Source organism: Lacerta agilis, chromosome 7 (genome assembly GCF_009819535.1).
Source record: "Lacerta agilis isolate rLacAgi1 chromosome 7, rLacAgi1.pri, whole genome shotgun sequence".
NCBI classification, from domain to species: Eukaryota; Metazoa; Chordata; class Lepidosauria; order Squamata; family Lacertidae; genus Lacerta; species Lacerta agilis.
In genome coordinates this window covers 21,690,268-21,712,143 of record NC_046318.1, presented here as the reverse complement: position 1 = coordinate 21,712,143, position 21,876 = coordinate 21,690,268, and the positions used below count along the sequence as shown (strand labels likewise).

Below are 21,876 nucleotides of genomic sequence, written 5' to 3'. Positions count from 1 at the left end.
ATCTGTGTGTAACATCTCGTCCTTGTCGCTGAGTTACACTCACAAAGTTCCTGGATGTCGACCAGATATCGATTTACTTATCGGTATTGAAACATGAGAACCTAAACCCAGGTATCAAATTCAGCAGAGCAGAGATGTTGGTCAGACTTCTTAGGGACAAAAGCGAATGTCTGAGGAAAGTAGAATGTAGTGCAGTCATTCGTTAAGTGACCACAAAAATAAGTTTGAGAGAATCAACCGCAGGTATAACAATCAAAACCAACAGCTTTTAACCATGCGAGTGTGCCTCAAGGTGGGAAAATTGCCACCTTTAATCTCATGGGTAGTATAATCAATGCACGGTACCTTCAGGTCTAAATGGAGGATATACATCTGGTGCATGTGTTGAACCCCTTCACAGATCTGCTTTGTGAACAAGATGGTATCTATCTCTGACAAGTTGGAGTTCTCGTCAATAATTCGATCAAACAGTTCTCCTCCCTCCACGCTGAAAAAGAGAGAATTCAAAATTCACGTTACTGGGGGTCCCCATAATCAAGGGTGTGTGCATTACACACACACACACACACACACACACACACTTTTTTATTTAAAGAAACTCACTGCAGCCAACTGAAGGCTACCAACCATGCCCTGGGGCCCCCAAACTTCTCTCACCACCAATGAAAACTAATAAATGAATAGAAAGAGAACCTATCCGTGTGACGCTGACACAAAAAACCTTGCACATACGCTATGTAAAAGAATGAATGTCTACTAACCCCTTCTCTCTTTCCCTCTCCCCAACTCTCTTCTCCCCCAGCCTTATACTGCCTATAACAGGGATCAGCAATTTTTTATAGCTGTGGGCTGGTCCACTGTCCCTCAGACCTTGTGGCGGGCCAGAGAAGCGGCACCAGGGGGGCTGGAATAAGAGGCGAGGGGGGGCAAGTAGTCCTCCCCCCACCCGCTGTGCTTACCTTCCCTGGGGCTGCTGCCACCGCTGCCACCACCACTGCTGCTGCTGCTGCTTCTTGTGGGTAGGCAGAGCGAGCTCGTCCACTCTGCTCTCTGGCCCACAGGAGCACCAAGGCGGTGGCAGCGGAGGGAAGATGAGTGGCGTGAAAGGGCTGGCTCCAGAGAGGGGCTGCTTAAAATGGCACTCAGCCAGCTCAGCCCAGCCCCCTTCCTCCTCTAGGCAGAGTGGGGAGAAGCCAGGAGAAGGGAGGGAGGAGGCACCACCGCGGTGTTTGTGAGGGAGGGGGGGAAATGGAATGGCGCAGAGAAAAAAAATGGTGCAGCCCAAACTAACAGAACCCCACGCCGATCCATGGACAGTTTGCGGGCCGGATCCTGAAGGCAATTGGGCCTGATCCGGCCCTCAGGCCTTAGTTTGCCAACCCCTGGTCTATAACATCAATGTCTCACTTCAAATATGACTGATCTGTAGAAAGGATTCTATGAACGGAAAGCATAGACACTTTATGTGGTTTGGTGACCCTAGAAAGTCTTTAATAAAAACACTAGAAGAAGAAGAAGAGAAATGGGCAGTCATGTGAATCAAAAATAATTACAAAATGTGCATTTGGGGATTTGGTTTTCCTACGACTTATATTGCATCCCACCCTTCCCCCACAAAAACATGAGAACACAATGCCATTGGGAGAAGCTTTCACCCAACATCATGGTGGATAGCGCTACCCCTGGCACTGATGTGTGTACCCATTGTACATGCAGATATATGTGCATAGGGCTCCTCCATGCCAGTCCGAATTCCCCTCCTATGGAGAAGCTCTATGTACACACATCTACACATGCAGTGTGTGTGTGTGTGTGTGTGTGTGTGTGTGAGAGAGAGAGAGAGAGAGAGAGAGAGAGAGAGAGAGAGATACAGTGGTACCATGGTCCTCAAATGCCTTTGTTCCCAAACGCCGAAAACCCAGAAGTGTTCCAGTTTTTGAACGTTTTTCAGAAGCCGAATGTCTGATGTGGTTGTCGACTATTGTCTCTGGGGCACCTGCACCAATCAGAAGCTGCGCCTTGGTTTTCGAACATTTGAGAAGTCAAACACTTCTAAAATGGATTAAGTTTGGCACTTTGTTTTTTGTGTTTTTGTTTTTGAGGCTTTTTTGGTTAATTTGTTTTTTTGACTGTGTGGGAACCCAGTTCAGCTACTGATTGATGGTGTGACTGAGGAAATGGATAAAAGTCCCCCATCCAAACATCAGTGCAGGTAAGAAATTTTTTTAAAAAATTAATCATCTACAATACTGTCTTATTTATTTTATAGTGCAGTACATTGATTATTGCTTTCATTTTATGGATCAATGGTCTTGTTGGTAAAATTCATGTTAAATTGCAGTTTTAGGGGTTGTTTTTAAAAGTCTGGAACGAATTCAGCTTGAGAACCAATGTACCACTTTACTAATGGGGAGCAGAGTGAATGGGGAGAGGTTGAACCCTTCCGTCTTACAGCGACTACAGCTAAAACAACCAACCCACGTCAAAATAAGGCTCAGAAATAAAAGGCCCATTTGCTCTGTGTGTGTATATGCACATGTGTGGACATAACCGGAAGCCCAAGAAAAGGAGACAGAAGAAACATTCGACATACTATTCCATGACGAGAACAATGTCACTTTTTGATTCGAAAGCATCATACAGCCGAATGAGGTTTGCATGGTTCAACTGGTTCATCACATTGATCTCATTCTTTACTTCGTCCTGTGAAGAATGCAAGAACGGTGCTAAATACGATGATAAATATGGCAGAAATGGGATGTACACTTATTGCTTGATCTCGCTACTATCGCTCCTTCCTGCTGTTGACATTTCATTCAAAATGTTCCTAGGTTTGCAGGACAATGGGATTGGGTATCTCCCTATTAATAGCAAAAATATATTGTAAATACAGTGGTACCTCGACTTACGGATTTTATCCGTTCCGAATGCACATTCGTAGGTTGAAAAATTTTAAGTCGAAAAAAGCGATTTCCCCATATGAATGCATTGGAAACGAAAAATTCGGGAAAATTCGTAAGTCGAGTAAACCGCATCTAAAATTCATAAGTCGAGTAAACCCCATCTAAAACCACCAACGATGTCCTTCGGATGTTGAAAAATTCGTAGGCGTGCGGGCACTTTTTTCATTCGTAAGTCGAAAAATTCGTATGTCAAGTCGAGGTACCACTGTATTGTCTAGTGGCAAAAGCTTTAAGCTAATGGGGGGGCACAGACAGGAGAAAGTAGCTCATGCCTAGAAATGGTAAGTATATTGTAATATCTTAAGGCAGCCCTGTTTAGGGAAGCTTTTAATATCTGGTGAATTATTGTATTTTAATATTGTGTTGGAAGCCGCCCAGAGTGGTTGGGGAGGCCCAGCCAGATGGGCGGGGTTTAAATAATTTATTATTATTATTATTATTATTATTATTATTATTATTATTATTATTATTAATAGTGTGAGAGGTGGGGAAATCCTGGTGTCTGTGAACAGACAGATAAATTCCTCCTGAACTTGGTGTAATGGAAAGAGAGGTCGAGACTATGGCTCAGTGGCAGAAAAAAAACTACAATAAAAGAAATAAAAGAAATTAAATAATACGCTTATTTATAACCATGGATTTACAGGGAGATCTCATTATGGGCTGTGGACACGAGTGAGCTGGGATTCAAAAGGCAATGCAATTGGAAGAAGAAATAACTATTCCACAGCTGTGTTCACGAGTTGTACAAGCAGGAATGCAATAAACCAAGGTATATGGGAATCAGCAGACCAAAAGCTGCCACTTGGAAGGGGCAAAGTAATCCGCGTGACAAAACCTCTTGGGCAAGGCGCCACTGTAGGCCTGCACTCCAGCTACCCTTACCTTTTCCTTGGCAGCTCTTGCTTTTATAATTTTGGCGGCTAATTTGAGACCCGTTGATTTTTCTTCACATTTATGCACCTGGCCAAATCGTCCGCTAAAGGAAGGAAAAGAGGGAAATGTTGCTGAATCCAAGACCCATCGCCCTTCCTTTGAGATATGAGCATTCGAGTTTGCTACCCTCGCTAGAATCTCAACATTTGAGGCAGAACAGTGCCTAGCAATTGCCCCTTATTGTGAGATACTGCCCCACCAATCCTGCTGGACTCCTGGCTATCTCTGTCAAACCTCCTCAAATTAAGAGGAAATATACTTAAGAAAGGCATGCCAATGTGAGTCTGAAGGAGGAAAATAATGTGGGAGTTACTCTAAGAATGATTCCTATAAGGAATGATGGACAGAACTGGAGATGAGGTAAGAATGGTTGTGTACCTTGAAAATTGACACTGTCCCCCACTAACCTTTGAGTAAATTGATATATAGAGTGATATTCAATGTTAGTCATACTCAGAGTAGATCCACTAAAATCAATGGACTTACGTGCATTCATTTCATTGGGGCCATTCTGAATATGACTCAGTTGGATATTACTTCAGCTTTTTAACCTACATCTTGAAAACACGGCTAATTATGCCGAATGGAAAAATAATATGTTACATCACTTAACATTTAAAACTACCCGTATGTTACATTGCCTTTATTATTGATTTTCCGCGCCTCACAAAGTTGTACAGGGGTACCTCAGGTTAAGTACTTAATTCGTTCCGGAGGTCCGTTCTTAACCTGAAGACCACTTTAGCTAATGGGACCTCTTGCTGCCACTGCGCCGCCAGAGCACGATTTCTGTTCTTTTTTTTTTTTTTTATAAGAATTTATTGGCATTTTTCCAAACAACATATACCCTCACCCACACCCACAAATACAAAACAAATATGACAAATACAAACAGTGTCAAGATTCTTATAGTATCTTTCTAAAAAGAAAAATTTCTTTTTCCATATCTTGACCATTGACTTCCCCTGCCTTTTCACCTTCGATTTTATATCCTTAATCTATTTTATAACCATTTCTTCTGAAAAAAAAAAAAAAAAAAAAAATTAGTTCAATTATATATTTACATCAAATTATCTTTTCAACACCTTACTAGTAAATACATCACCATAATAATACCTCATCCTAGTTCTTCTTAATTCAATCTTATCAATTTCTTAACTTAATCTAAGTCTTAATCTTGCTCCTCGCATCAAATCTAATTCTTCTATCCTTAAGATTACTGCTAATAACATAAAAACTTGAAATATCTCCTTTCATATACAAACAAAAATATAACAGAGTATTGTTGACAGTATTCACCCTCCACTTTCGATTTGCCGTGTTAGACTACTTTAAATTTTGTTTAAGACTTCACCCCACACCCCCTCTGTCCATTATTCTTCTCCTGGTGGCATCGGCACTGAACATCCGTGTAACTTCTCTCTCCCAACGTCCACAGATCCAGGCACAGTCCATGTCTCTTCTTGCCACGAGTTCAGAGGTGTCCATCTCATCATCTCCCTGCTTCTTCGGTTCTTTGTAACGTTCCTTTTCTTCTTGTAAATACCTTAATTCTCTGTCCCTGGCCCCCGAGCTCACGCCCCGGGGACTGGATATAACAAATCTTAACGTCGCCTTGGGGCTGCCACCCCCAAAAAGCGAATTTCTTCTCCGAAGTTGCTCACTCAGTTCTCTCCATCTTTCCATCCACTCTCTCAGCTCATTAGCAAGACATTCTTCATAAGTGTCAAAAGTTTTAAAAGCCTCCTCTGTGGGCAATTGGTTCCCTTTCAGATCCCCACACAAGACTTTGACTTTTCTATAAACAAGTTCCACCTTCAAGGCAATGAGTCTCTGTTCATCTGTTAGTCCAGAGTTCAATACCAGTTCAAGGACAAAACCCAGCATACTGGCAGAGGAGGAGGAAGTGGGTGTTGTATTTCTGCTCTCCTCTTTGTTCAACGCCATTTTTCTGTGCTGAAGCGCAAACACCGCAACTTTAAATGGAGATATTTTCCTCTAATTAACTGCCCGAAAAAAGAGTTTGCCAGTCTCATGTGTCAATTTTAGCTACATTGAAACCAGTTCTGTAGCAGTAAACCCTCATTTGGTTACATTCTTCGGCTCGAAGGGAGGGAGGCAGGCTACCTTTCCCCTTCCCCCCGGATCGTTCCAAAAACGCGATTTTTAATCCAAATCTTTACTCACGACCACCGGGTTTTTAGCTCCATTCTTCGCAGGTAGAACTTGGACGCTCACCGCGGGCTTTGTCGCCGCATTTGCATCCCGGTTGGGGCATGTCCCCTGAAGCCCGGCTCCGGTTGTCCCTTCACCCCCACTCCCCCTTTACAGGGGGGGCAGGGGAAGGGTTCGGAGCCTCCGCGGGCACAGCCGGGGAGCCCAGGGTGCGGGACGCTCTTCCCGCACCCCAAACGGAGCCGCGCGCTGCGGTAGCGCGGCTCCTAACCCCCGGGATGGACAAGGCGCCTCGAGACCGAGGCAGCCTTCGACCACCCGGCGATGGCGTCGCCGCCGGAAGCCACGATTTCTGTTCTTAAGTGGAGTTCTTAACCTGAAGCGTACTTAACCCAAGGTACCACTATACTTTGGGTGGTTGTCCACATTGTTTTACTCTAGTTACCCTATTGCCTAATCTATCATAAAACCACCCACTGCAGTGTGATATTCAAAAACTTGGAAGAGATTCCCCATTCTGCTAACAATACCTTCAGTTGTACTTACCCTCCCAAAACTTCGCCCTTGTGGACATGATAATAGCTATTGATCCCTGCTCTTTTAGCTGAGACGACCCGATGATCAAAAGGAGCTGCCGGTGGTGAGATATACTCTGCAAATGATAAGAAATGCATGTGAAATCCTCACATGACATGAAGAAATTGACTTATTATGCTCATTATCTACCATTTCCACGGAACAAGCAGTGCTACAATGTTCAATACACATGCACTTTATTTTGTTGTTGTTGTTGTTTAGTCGTTTAGTCGTGTCCAACTCTTCGTGACCCCGTGGACCAGAGCATGCCAGGCACTCCTGTCTTCCACTACCTCCCGCAGTTGGGTCAGACTCATGTTTTACAAAATATTAATTCCCCCTTCTACAGCAAGGCCTGATGGTGAGTTTCGTTGACTACAATCAACACTGAACTTCACTGACAAGGATTTATTTAAAATTACTTAAGGTTAATAGACAATGTTGATTAAACTGCCAAAGATGTAAAATAATGAAATTCAGAAGGAAGAGTCCGAGGGAAGTCACCCCAAGATGATAGAGAAGCTAGATGAAATTAAGAAAAATGTATGTTGTGTTTGTTTTTGTTGTGTAGTTGTATTGTTGTTTTGTCTGTAGTGTTTTAATGGTATTGTTTTATTTGTCTCTTATAAAATGAATAAAAATTATTTTTTAAAAAAATACAATCAACACCGAACTTCACTCCGGACATGCACCAGAGTATATTTTGAATTTAAAAATTCTCACCTCTGTACTTGAATTTTAGGGAAGAATGAGGGGGTGGCGATATATAAACACAGGGCTTATGGTGTGGAAATCGGAGGCTACAGAGAGCTACCTCTTCATTTGGTTAAAGCTACAAACAGCCACCACATCAACCCACCTTGTGAGTTTAGGGAGGCAAGTCCTGGGCCTGTTTTTGTTAAGTCAGGTACTTACTAAAAGTCATTTGTGTGAATAAAGTCACATGAAAGCATTTCTATTTGCCCCAGAAAGTATAATCTACTCAGTTTGCTTTAAGAGGCTCCTAAGAACTGGATTTATCAGGAATCAGGAATCCAAATCATGGGACCATCTTTGAGCAAGCTGGACAGCTATCAAGTTCTCTGCGAGTAATTCAAAAGACCCTCATGGGTATAAAGATACAACAATGTGAAACCTTTCCAGTGGCTTTCCATGGATTCTTACATCACAACTTTTAAAAAGAATTAACTAAGGGTAGTATTGCAATAAGACCCCTGAAGCTTAACATTCCTCTGTTAATTCCTGGGAAGTTAATTAAAGATGCAAGGTATGCTTCATTTTGCTTGGCATCATCACCATGCATATCTATGGGTTTTTTTTTTAAAGCCAGTTTGTACCAATTGTAATACTGTCTCCTATTGAAGCTTCTTGCTTATTTTCAGTCTTCTTGGGTGTGGAATCAGATCCATTTGTTTTTCCAGGCAAGGCAGGCTGTGCCTCTTTTGGCTTAGTCGCTCCTTTTGATTTGTGTCCGTCCTTGGCATTTGCTCCATCTACCCTGCTCTTTTTGCTCTCCTCTTTGGTAAGACCAAAGTCATTCACGCGACACTTACTGCTGCCATTCTGCTCATCTTTTGGAGGGAGGGAGGCCTTTTCACTGTCCTTATGCCTACAGGATGAGGGATACAGGTTATTCTAATGGCACTACGAGAGTGGAAGTAGAATGAAGCAAAAATATAGGTTAAAACAAAACAATGTAAGGAGCTCAATACTTTTTAGCATTTGCATTTCTTGCCTAAACAAAATGCATATGGTAAACAAAATGCATATGGTAAAATAACTGCACAAAAAGCAGATGGTGTCTTCACCATTTTACACCTTCATGGTGTCTGCAAACTTCAGACCAGACCAGAGCAGATCACAAAGAATGCACATACTAAGTTCTATATATTTTGGATAAAAGGTAAAGGGACCCCTGACCATTAGGTCCAATCATGTCCGACTCTGGGGTTGCAGCGCTCATCTCGCGTTACTGGCCGAGGGAGCCGGCGTACAGCTTCCGGGTCATGTGGCCAGCATGACAAAGCCCAGAGCAGTGCACGGAAATGCTGTTTACCTTCCCGCCGGAGCGGTACCTATTTATCTACTTGCACTTTGATGTGCTTTCGAACTGCTAGGTGGGCAGGAGCTGGGACCGAGCAACGGGAGCTCACTCCATCGTGGGGATTCGAACTGCTGACCATCTGATCAGCAAGCCCTAGGCTCTGTGGTTTAACCCACAGTGCCACCTGCTTCCCCTATATTTTGGATACAGAGATTCTAAACATCACTAGATAGACAAGGGAAGAATATTCAAATATTAATTTTCAAGGGGGAGATTGTGTACTGGAATAATCAGTAACTATCATTACCATTTGTAAAACTGGTACATTTTAAAATGTTGTTTTCCTATGCTTTTATTTTTAATAGTACTATGTTTGTATGTTATACTAACAATAAATAAGACAAAGCAACACTTCGGTTGTTACTGGTTGCTAGTGGAGCTCTGTCATTTTGCCATCTCCAAACCAACAGGTTCATCTGTTTTGCCAAGTATGACAGATTATTAAAATGCAAATTCAGTGTTGTGTGTGACCTTTGGATAAATCACACCAAGCTCCACTCTTCATGTATGCAATAATCTTTAACAGGTAACTGCATGATATTTGAGGAATTATCATATAAAACCTACCTGACATCTTGAGTCTGGCTTTTTGATGGACTGCTGAGATCTTCTGCTGTATCTTCACCTGGGGAGGTAGTTTCTGGTACTTCTGTTTCTTCATCTCTGCTAGTATCTGTTCCTTCAACATCTTTTCCTGCTTTTTCTGGGCTTTCTTCAAACCTCTGGTGCTTTTTTACAACTCCCAAAGCATCACTCTTTGTATCGTCGCTACTCGGTTTTTTACAAACGGCCTTTGCTTCTGCCAATTTTTTCCCTGTTGTCTTCGGGAGCGAGCCTTTCCAATTTTTGCTATGGCTGTCCTCTGCGTTCTCCTTTGACTCATGAGTATGAGGTTTAAGGGAACTTCTCTGAACAAAAAGAGCACTTGCCTTCTCAGTATTCTCCTTGTTGAGTTTATGGACCTTTTCTGTGTGGGTATACGATTCTGGGCTCCCATCAGATTCCTCTGGAACCAAACAGAAAATAGCAGCCATTTGAATGAAAGAAGAACATGTATGGCTGGCAGCATTTCAGTTGTTTTGGGGGGAAAGCCATCTGTTGCTCCCTCTTTCCTCCCTTTATTCTACCCTGATACAAAAGGTAACCCAAGATTTTGCATGTACTGGAACAAAAGAACAAAACAACATCTCAAAAAATTCTGCAAGTTGAGTCAATAAGTATTGTTTGCGATATGTATAGTTTGGTCTGAAATATTAAAATACTGTTTGAGAAATCTTCTAATTCAGGGGTCAGCAAACTTTTTCAGTAGGGGGCCCGGTCCACTGTCCCTCAGACCTTGAGGGGGGGGCGGACTATATTTTGGAGAGAAAAGAAATGAACGAATTCCTATGCCCCACAAATAAACCAGAGATGCATTTTAAATAAAAGGACACATTCTACTCATGTTAAAACATGCTGATTCCCGGACTGTCCATAGGCCAGGTTTAGAAGGCGATTGGGCTGGATCCGGTCCCCAGGCCCTAGTTTGCCTACCCATGTTCTAATCGGTAAGTAATATGGCTGACATACAGTGGTACCTCGGGTTACAAACTTAATTCATTCCGGAGGTACGTTCTTAACCTGAAACCGTTCTTAATCTGAGGCACGCTTTCGCTAATGGGGCCTCCAGTGCGCGATTTCCGTTCTCATCCTGGGGCAAAGTTTGCAACCCAAGGTACTACTTCCGGGTTAGCAGAGTTTGTAACCCGAAGCGTTTGTAACCCGAGGTACCACTGTATTTACAGGAGTAAGTTTAGGCTTATAAGAATAAAACGAGCTAGTCCAGAGGTGTAGAATTGGCACAGGTCCTATGGGCAAGAGGCGAAGGTTGAGAAATTTCACCTCAGAATGCCCCTTTCCCTTTTGACAAGTCTAGTCCCTCTTCTCTAGGGCACAAGGCTAGGCATAGAAAGATATTGTCATTAGGTTTGGAGGACAAAAACTAACCTGAGGAATCTGGCGGTTTCTTCTTCTTTATCAATTTTGTTCCCTTTCCAGCTACATATGATCTTTCCTAGGGGGAAAAGGAGCAAGCCAACACATTAGACCCTTAACTCGTAATACACTTCCTTTGCAAAACTGCACGTTCACTTCTGTAAGCCACATATTTTCCCACAACTTCTAATCAAATCCAACTCTGGCGACATCTGTAATTACTTCCCATGGCCACTACCTGAGACTGGAATACGCCTATTTGAACAGACCGGTATCCCTTTAGGGAAGGCAGTCGTGGTCCTGCACTTCCAAACAATGACATTGGCTTATTTGATGGGAAGGTAGGCAAAAGCTCCCATGAGCTGTCATCTTCATATTTGTGGTTTAAGTGTGGTCAAGGTTCTTACCATAGATTTTGCCCAGACAAAGATTTTTGTCTGAAATTCTCAAAGGAATGTCTGCTATGGGAAAGCCTCTGGAATTTGGTGCCTTCTTTCCAAATGGGGCAATTATGCGATATATAATGTTGCCATTTTTGCTCCAACACTACACACACATAGACACAAATCAGAAATAAATTCACTGAATAATAATAATAATAATAATAATAATAATAATAATAGGAAAAATAAGAAGAAGCTGTGTTTTGGGGGCCAGTTATCTACTTATGTTTTTATTATCAGACTGGCCAATGATTCTCCTCTCCCAATTGCTAGCTGTATATTTTAAACTCGTACTTTTTAGTATTCAGTGATGACCAGCAGTTATAAATGGAGCTGAACTGAATTCTGTGCAAACTTTGAAGTAGGCTATTTGCACAAAACATCATTGTTAAAGGTTTTCACTGCTCAGAGAGTCAATACTAGATAGCTTATTGTTTCCAAACAATGTATGGTAGTTCCCTCACTGCGAGAAGTGAAGTTACAGGGAACCAGGCAGAAGGCCTTCTCGGTAGTGGCGCCCACCCTGTGGAACACCCTTCCATCAGATGTCAAGGAAATAAACAACCATCTGACTTTCAGAAGACATCTGAAGGCAGCCCTGTTTTGGGAAGTTTATAATGTTTGAAGTTTTAATGGGTTTTTAATGTTCTGTTGAAAGCCACCCAGAGTGGCTGGAGAAACCCAGTAAGATGGGCAGGGTAGAAATAAATTATTATTATTATTATTATTATTATTATTATTATTATTATTATTATTCCATCCTCATTTATCTTTCTTGTAGTTTTGATTCTCTGCTTCTCTTGCTCCATGTCTTCACAGTCCCCTTGCTTCTCTTCCCCTTTTCCACTAACAATTTCCTCATACTTTACAACAGGAGCATTGACTTCAAACATCTATAACTGCCCCTTGCTCCTCAACAGTTAGAATATCCATGAACTAGGGAAGGAAGCATATGTCAATTTTGGTTCTCTGCTTCTCATTTCCTAATATTAATTCCTCCAAATTTCTGCAGCAATTTGTGATTTAAAAAAATCCTCTTTAAAATTCTTCAGCATTTTGTATGTGGCTATGACTAATTAATACACACATCTTTGCAAACAATTTGTCCTAATGTAATGCATCTTATGTTACTTTCGTTAATGTAGTCATATTTATGCACACTTTAACCTAACATATGCATTGTTGTAAACTTTATCTGTTTGGAGAACTGCACCGAAATATTCAGATAAATGTGAATTTTGAAGGATGAGTATGTTTCCGTTCTCATATTTCTTGGGAAAGTGTGAATTTGATAATTTGCCTTTCAGTGTGAACTTAACTAAATTTCTCCTCCTCCATCCCTACCATGAACATTCTGCATATTACAACCACTTAGCTAAGCCACTCTGAGGGTTTATTTTACAATCAAGTGAGATATATATCACTGAATTAAATAACCACCGGGAAAGAAGTTCAGAGATTATCATTAGCTTTCTCCAGTTTGCCAGGCATAGTCTTGCTATCTGATTTCAATCTGTTATGTGCTGATCACTGAGATGCATTAGAAAACAACGGTGCTGAAACAAACCGGTATGATTTGCTACCACAAAATTACGTTGGCACATTCACAGGAGTTCTGAGTACTGTATGTGATGCACCCTGCCTGGTACAACTTCTCCATAGTTTACAATGCTACAGTGACATCTAGAGGAAGCTTTTACTAATATACTGCTCACAGAAAAAAAGCAGAATGTCACAAAATAAGAACTGCCTTTCAGGAAGTCCACTGTGATCTGCATTCAGTTTTCAGAAATGTTAACCAAATGTTGCCAAGTAAAATAGCCCCTGTTGCCTTTCCATCCACCCGACCCCCAGCACCTGATTACCCAAGATATACTACCAACTGTTATGGCTGCCAAATGTTAAATGATTATGGGCTGTATCTGTGACAGCCACCTCTCAGCCACCCTGGGTCCTGTGCCACCTGGGGAAATGAGATCCATCCACAACAGAGTGTACCACTCTGTCTGCGCACCTTTTCCCCTGCTCAAGACATTACTGCCATCAGATACAGGTGAATTTGTTTTGACAAGGCTACCCTTTACAACCAACCGAAAAACTTCCCTTTGGTTTCCTTGAAGCCCCTTGAGGTAGCATGATTTATGGCTCCTAGGCATGGAGGTGTCTCAAATAAGATGATATTACAACAGGGTTATGAGAGATAATCTGCAAGCACACTTTGATTCAAAGGGTTTGAGGAGGTATCCTTCCCACCCCTCTGTGTTTGAGTATGAAATTTAGGCCTATCTCTTCCTAACTGCAGTTGAGGTGGCAAATCTATGTCTGAGAATACCACTTCAGACTTCAGGTGGGGGCTCTCATGGCAGAACCAACCCCCAACAAAACAAAAACCACATCCTTATGCATAGAAAAAATAGCATGTCAGAGAAAAGAATGGGCTAGAAACCTACTTCCTGTCAGTTTGTTTTCTATGTGCAGGGTTTTTTTTTGTTTTTTTTTTTTACATTGATGAACATTGTACATAGAAAAATAGCATGTCAGGGAAAAGAGTAGGCTAGAAACCTATTTCCTGACATTTTGTTTACTGTGTGCAGGGATTATTTTTACATTGGTACATTCACTTCCATGGTCTGAAGCGGTTCACAGGTTCCCCAACTCAGCTGCTGTTTGGCTCCTTGCTCTAACCCTGCAAAATATTTGCTTTCAATTACCATTTTCCCTCAATCAGCCAGGTCGCACTTTATTTGGCAGCACTGTGGAACAGGTTGCTTTCAAGGCGAACGGGTGTCGTTCCATGCTCAACAGTATCTTCTTTCTATAAGGTCTCTAGCTGCTCCTTCCAGAACATAATATTTGCCTAAAATTCTTGCTGGGGCAATGTGTTCTCTGAGCAGCCAAGTTAACTCTGTTGACACTGTTTCCTATCCAGAATGCCTTAGTCTGACCTGGTACTTGGATGAGATTGTTTGAAAGAAATATGCGCTGAAAAAGGCAGGAATTAGACACGAAGGCGTCATTAGGCATAAATATCGTGCTTTTAGTAGCAATTTGAAATTCATTCCAAAATTAACTTGGAGTTTTTATGAACACCTGACTTCACTGAATTCCTTCTTTATACACCACCAGGATGAACCTGGCAACATTTCTGATACTCAACTTTCTTTTTTCTTTTTTCTATTCACCTAATAAAACCCTTTGATTTTCTTCCCACTGCCAGAAGCACTATAATGAACATTTCATGAAGTTGCCTCCACCTCCCAGCCTTTATCATCCCATCAGGTTAAATCGGGTGCCAAAACCGAACTGTTCCATGGCTTCAGTTCAATTGCACTTAACAGGTCATAATATATAGAAATTTGCATCTGCAAATACTACATTGCCTGTACATGAGTGTTTATATCAGGAGCTTCTGGAAATAAAATTAAAAATCTCTTGCAGATTTATTAGGATCAGATATCCCACTTCTGTGTCAGTCCCATTAATAGTTGTGGTTCAGTTACTTGATCTGAGTGATGATAACAAGTACTTCAGCATGCCATTCCCAGCCAAACTAACGTCATGAATCTTGATATATAAGCACCAATACAGAGTAGACATGTTTTCCCTGACAGCAACCCACGTGCAACTATACCGATACCTCAACATATCGACTTTTTTTTAGCATCAGGGCATGAGACATCGCCTGAGTAAATGCCCTGGGGCTGCTGAAAGCCAACATTCCTCTTTCAGATTCCTCCCCATATTTCTTGTGACATTTGTTCCGACGTACATACTGATGGGATCCAAAATCAAAGGATGCCAGATAAACTTGTCAGGGATCTACATAACCTACGTGGAGTTTCTAAGGGGTTTATAAAACTTTTCTGTTTCAAATTTCCTGACAGCCTCCTACGTGTGTACTATATGGGTTCTTAAAAAATCCTCGATAATGTTATGAAATTCCTTTAGCTGCTGTTCTCCTGCAGCACCATAGCACAAATCAAGGCATAGAGCATCACAAGGCATCACAAAAGGAAGACACACCACACATACTACATCATGACTCTGTGTTCAGCAGAGAACCAGTCTTTTCACCTTGTTGTGTGTGTTCAGGGTCAACAGAACTTCCAGGATGATGACCACGGCACAAAAGGTTGGGCACCACAGATCCACCTCAATTGATTCCAACTCTGTTGATGACTTTAAACTTGGTGACTCATATGTCAATATGTGAAGTGAGGCTTTTGGAAAGCTCTGGGTGGAATACTTCCATCAGCTCAAGGATTTCTGCTTGCCAGGCGGAACGATTTCCCCTCTTCTCTTTGAGTCAATATTGTGCTAGCACAACAATTTATTTGAATCCGGCCCTTTGTGTTTGACACAACTTCCGATAATAAGAAAACTCTGCCTGCGGTGTATGAGCTGCAATGGCTTCAATTCTGCAGTAACCATCAAAGGATGAATATGATGATTTGAGGCAGAATTCCTCTATTTATCACCAGAAGGCACCATTTTAACAACCATGTCAGAATGTTTACTGCTAATACATTGCAAGGTGCAATTAAAATCACATTAAAAACACTGCTAAGGGCCATTTTACACATGTGTGTTGATCACTTCTTTCATTACTCATGTCATGGCTATTAGTCCTAATAACTATATAAAACCTGCAGGTTCAAAGGCAGGAGAACTCTGAGTATCAATTGCAAGGCAGGGGGGTGGGGACTTCTTCATGTCTTATTTCTGGCTTTCCCAGAGTCACCACTGTAGGAAGCAGGATGCCAGAGTCTGATCTACCAGAATTCACTTACGTTCACATATTCACTTTGTAAAGACAACACATTTTAATGCAAACAGTTACTGCATTGGTTAAAAGAGTCATTGAGTGCTGAACCTATCAAGTTATGAATTATGCACATATGGATCAATCAACCCTTAGCGAGCCATTTCCGAGCAAGAGGCCGCCTGTCAGGGACTGGGCTGAGGAGGAATGTTGGAGACCGCCTTCCCATCCTGACCCTTCCAGGGAGGAGAAAGAGGAAGACAGTGTAGATTTACAACAGGGGTTTGAGGGAGGAAGCAGCTCAGAGGCAGATGAGGGGGAAATTTGGGAAATCATGGGACAGCCAGAACAACACCTGGCTGACACATTGTCATTAGAAAGCATTCCAGGCCCTCTATCTCCGAGAACCTGGCGAGCCTTAAAAGTAGGAGAGCAAAGAGCTCAAAGACAGAGGGCAGTTAGTGGCACTCGTAGAGGATGATGACGAATGAGAAAGTGGCAGAGAAGGGGGTGGAGATTCACTTAGGACAACACCATTATCCAAGAGCCTGGGTTCTATAGCCTCTCTCTGTAAAGTTTGAAATAGAAAAGGACCGTAAGAAACTTTTCCTTGTCTTTATAACTTCCTGGGAAGCCAGCCGGGAGCCACTGACAGCATCCTGACACCACCTGAAGACTTGATCTTTCTCTATAGCTTGAGCAGTCTTTTCAGTTCTGGGAAACTGCTTCCAGCCAAAACATAGAGCTGAGGAAGATGGAAGTCAACTATTCCCTTTATTTCCAAAGTTCAGCCTGGTAATACTGTTGCATCCATTGCCAAAACAGCACACACACCCTCCCCAAACACGAGGGATGTATCAGAAAACCAGGAGCGGACACACACACACACACCCAACATTTGAAACCTATTTGTAATTTTTTAACAAAGAAACAAGCAAAGCCTAAGCAAGAAGAGACCTCAACACAGTCCACTGACTATATGGTTAGCAATAATAAAATAAAATAAAATAAAATAAAATAAAATAAAATAAAATAAAATAAAGAAAGAAAGAAAGAAAGAAAGAAAGAAAGAGTGCCTCGATGATACATGTCTCTTAAGTGCAATCCAGTTTGGAATAAGCCTCGGAGCTTTTAGTAGTTCTATAGAAAAGCCACTGTTTTCCCTCCCTGTAGAGTGAATGATGATATTCTAATTGACAATTGCACTCAGAACAACAGTAAATACTGGGCCTAACATGACAGGCAGTCGCAGTGAAAGAAACAGACAAACCCAGCTGTAATGAATTACAGCGAGTTCATTTCAATGTTTGTTCAAGAAAATCTGAATTATAGCCTGGTTTCACTTAATATGCATGTTTAACAAATCCAGCTGTGGTTTATGAGCTTGAGCCAATGATTATTTTCATGGACAGTTAGACTGATCTTGGATTCCTTTAAAATACAGTCCGATGAGTTAGTTAAATCAACAATGATAGATTGGGCAAAAGATGTTGGTCATAATATTATGATGGATGACTGGGAGAGATTGTGGAGGAAAGATATTAATTTTACAGCTTGCAATAGTTTAAGAGAAAATGTAATGAAAATGATATATAGATGGTATCTGACACCAGTTAAGCTAGCTAGAATGAATTCAAAAATGTCGGATGTGTGTTGGAAATGTAAATCGTCAAAAGGAACTTTTTATCACATGTGGTGGTCGTGTTCAGGGGTAAAGGCCTTCTGGGACAAGATTTATAATGAGCTTAAGAAGGTAATGAAAATTACCTTTTGCAAGAAACCAGAGGCTTTTCTCTTGAGCATGACCAACGAGGAGATACCCAGTCAGGACAGAGTGTTTTTTATGTATGCCACAACAGCTGCTAGAATTTTATTGGCAAGAACTTGGAAGGGTGAAGAGATACCGACTATTGAAGAATGGCAGATGAAATTGATGGAGTATATGGAGCTTGCAGACCTCACCGCCAGAGTCCGAGACCAGAGGGAGGAGAAGGTGTCACAAGATTGGAAGAAATTCAAAGACTATTTAGTTAATCATGTTAAAATGAATGTCTGAATGTTTGTGCAGAATGATATAAAAGAATCGGCTTTTGAAGTCTAAGTAGAGTCATAAATGTTAAAGAAGACAATATTTGATTGAATAGACTTATTTGTATAAGAAGATGATAAGATGTAGAATATATGTTAAGGAATATTTTCGTCTAGATAATTTTAAGAAATATTAGAATGTTGAGTTTAAGTTAATGATAAAAGAAATGAAGCTACCTTAAAAGTATACAGGTTTTTGAAGACAGAGGAGGGACCAGGGGAAGTCCCCCTAAGAAGTTAAAACAAGTTTAGAAACAGAGATAAGGATTTAGTAAGGTTTGTATAAGTTTGTTTTGCTATATGGTTTTGTTGTATTTTTGTGTTATTGCTTGTCTACTATGTTTTTATGGTGTTTATGTATGTAGGTTTAATGTTGTTTTGTTTGTTTCATGGAAAAAATAATAAAATCTTATTAAAAAAAAAAAAATAAAAAAAATACAGTCCGGTAGGCAAGTTTAATTTCATGTCTGTACCCCCGTTTAATTTCAGAAGGAAGCACAAAGCATATTACAATGGTATGCTAAAACAACTACAATTACATCTAAAATGACAATTCTAACAATACGGAAAAATAATGAGGAATAAAAGTGCTTTAATATTCTCCTTGGAAGTTGATAGTCATGGTGTCAAGGGAGCCCAGAGATACGGTGCTGGGAGGCTGCCCTCAAAACATTTACTGATAAAAGTTCACTTTGCCGTGATTGAAATGTTCAAGGTCTGGATCATAAGGTATGAATTCTTCGGGTTATTTTAACCATTACTTTTCCCAACACAAATATTAATTGCCATGCTTAGGAAAGCATGGGCATTATAATTTTGGGGATCTGATATATCCTCTTTCACTACTGGATATATTTTTTATTTTTAAAAAAACTGGTACCCGGAGAAAGGGAAAAAAGACTTTATTTTACAATAAAATTGGTAAAACAAATGATGTGTCGGGAGATAGAATTCTTTCAAGAAACAGGTGTGGGTGGGCGGGTGTGGGTGGAATTCAGTGGATGTTACAGGCTTCTAAACAAGATGGTAAATGCACAGATTATTTTCAGAGAGCCCCAGTTGAAATAAGATGGTGTGCAGAGAGTGTTTGTTGATTTCAGCGGCACATAAAGTCAACTGTGTGAGATGACCTCATTCATATAGACAATCAGAATGTCCTTGTGCACAAGAAGCTGAGAAAAAGGAAATTTGGCTAATCTTAACATAGGCACTTCCAGTCTATTCTGACTCATCTTGTTCTTCAAATGACTCTGATGTATGATAGAATAGAATAGAATAGAATAGAATAGAATAGAATAGAATAATTCTTAACATAAATGCTTTGATCCAACTCTAGTCAAGCTGGACAAAGTTGTTAACATATCGTTAGTTGTGCAAGAAATGGGGGGGTGGTAGTGGGGTTTTGAGTGTATCTGAGAATGCAAGTCACATTAAAAAGATACATGCAATGAAGACAGACAGTATCCTTATTCAGATGCACATTGGAGTGTCGTGTGAAGGTGCAAACAATTTATACCCATGGTACTCTATGAAGTAAGCAACTCACACATACCAGCAGCTGAAACAAAATAAAAAAATAAAAATAATCCTTCCAGTATTACCTTAGAGACCAACTAAGTTTGTTTTTGGTATGAGCTTTCATGTGCACGCACACTTCTCTCTAAGGTGCTACTGGAAGGGATTTTTTAATGTTTTATTTTGTTTCGACTATGGCAGACCAACACGGCTACCTACCTGTACCAGCACCTGTTTATGCATGGGCTTCTCCTTAGCTGTATCACCCTGGAACTCTTTTATTTTGCTTTAATTTTGAGAACAGCACTTTTGAATATTTTATATTGCAGAGTAGATAGGGAATGGTGGCAAAGCTGCCATTTGATTTTGTAACTAAGCAAATAAAAAACTTTTTGTAAATTAAGTCTGTTTTTCTTTTTAGCTTTGAACTGGCAGGCCTGACTAATAAAGGTTAAAATAACGTAAAATTCAAAAATAAAAGGTATGTAAAAAACCACTCTGCTCCTGAGTTATGATTGATTATGAGTTTAGGGCAATGGGTGCTTATTCCTGGCATTTAAAAAACACAAACAAACAAACAAACAAACATCTCTATTATTTGGCAGTGCTGCCAAACACACAATGGTTCTGTAGCTCATGTCGTAACATTCCTTTAGGACTCTAAGGAATCCTTGAAATCCTTACTAAACTGCATACAAACCATGCCCTAGTGCAGGCGTCCTCAACCTCGGCCCTCCAGATGTTTTTGACCTACAATTCCCATGATCCCTAGCTAGCAGGGGTCTATATCTATACTTTTAGCGAAATTCTGCTCCAGGCACCACCAACCCCTTGTTAACTGTAACAAGTCATTCAGGTTTGGATTTTGTTTTTATTTTTTAAAAGCTCCTAATTTTGAGCATAGTGAGCAATGCAAAATCACACCATAATAATGGCACATGCAGCTTTTGTCTTGTTTGGGTAACAGTACACTCATTCTAGAAACCACAAATAGGGGAGAAATCCCGATCTCGTTATTCTCAGTTATTATTTCAGTGCAACCTCTTTCTAACAAAATGTTAGAATTTATTTCTGAGACTCTGGTCATTTGGAAAAGTGCTTTATGAACGTAAATCAATAAATCTGTGGGACTTTATCCCAAATTGACGCCGTTCAAATGAAAGCAGATCTGACCAATATACAGCCTTAATGTTGATTAAAATGTATTTGTACCTTGCAATGGATTCATTTTGATACCCCAAAACAGCTTGTATACGTATGCTTCATATGGTTTCATTCACTTACACAACACATTAGTTTTACATTAGGTTATCGCTATTTTAAAACGGTGCTTGCAAGGTAATCTAGATTATATGGGGAAACCTTGGCCTGAAACACTGAAAGGAAATATTTCACAAGATGCTGTCCTGCTGCTGCCCAGACTCCCTTGGCCCTTATTGAATTACATGTGTTTACTTCAGCCAGGCATTATCCAACAAGGAAGTGGGGCTGTTTAAGGATAATGCTTTTGCAAAGCCCCTGGATGCAACAGTGAAAAGTCTTAAGGTAAGATGAACTAGTTAATAAGGCAATGGGTATAGAGAAATGACTAGGAGTGTGAGCTGTACACTACGAAGTCCCTGGTTCAAATCCCGTCTCGGCCACAGGCTGACTACGAAGGCAATACACTATTGTCTAAGCTCCATGGTCAATATGGAGATAATAATACAGGCCTCACTTACAGGGATGTTGTATTGATCACTGAGATAATGCACATTGAACACTTTGAATGTTCTGTAGAAATTATGATTATTACTTATGAATTGAAGCAGTTCCATTCCAGTCATACTAGCAATGGACTTAGGGACCAGTTTGTGAAACTCCGTTTTTCCCCTGTCACATTTCAGAATCTCTGTGGCAATGAAGTGGATCTAAAAAAGGTCTGAAAGGGTTGGGTGCATTTCTAATAATGACCGCTCCCCACATTAAATGGGGGGCGACGTTTGCGTGGTCACGCGTAGCCCCCTGAATTCCTGGGCGACACCTGGTAGTTCGGCTGGCTGCACCGTCCCCCAGAAAGGATACCTGAGGTTTCCGCCTACCCAGCTAACTGTCCAATCCCGCCTGGGGGAGGCGTAGCCAAGGGATTGGCCAGGTAAGGGGAGGGACTACCCAGCCCACACAATAGAGAGTGTAGCTTACCTGAGAAGCAGCAGTCGGCTCCAGAGCTTCTCCCACCCTCCGCTCCCTCAATGAATGCTTACTTTACAGGTTAACCTTTTTTCCACAGGCACACAGGCGCTGCTATGCCAGGGCCACTGTTGAAGGGCAGAAAATGAATTTCCCTGCATTGGCAGGTTT

At 41.1% G+C, this 21,876-nt stretch overlaps 1 protein-coding gene across 1 annotated transcript in view; it reads right to left on the bottom strand.

Annotated features, from left to right (window-relative positions):
• The window catches only part of MYLK4 (myosin light chain kinase family member 4), a 35,755-nt gene that overhangs the window by 10,925 nt on the left and 2,954 nt on the right, over positions 1-21,876 (bottom strand). Inside the window, exons 2-8 of the mRNA XM_033154460.1 lie at positions 10,741-10,807; positions 9,322-9,760; positions 7,988-8,259; positions 6,621-6,726; positions 3,849-3,942; positions 2,594-2,703; positions 346-487 (exon numbers count right to left, since the gene is read on the bottom strand). Coding sequence (XP_033010351.1) covers positions 346-487; positions 2,594-2,703; positions 3,849-3,942; positions 6,621-6,726; positions 7,988-8,259; positions 9,322-9,760; positions 10,741-10,807 — 1,230 coding nt within the window. The remainder of the gene's footprint in view (positions 1-345; positions 488-2,593; positions 2,704-3,848; positions 3,943-6,620; positions 6,727-7,987; positions 8,260-9,321; positions 9,761-10,740; positions 10,808-21,876) is intronic.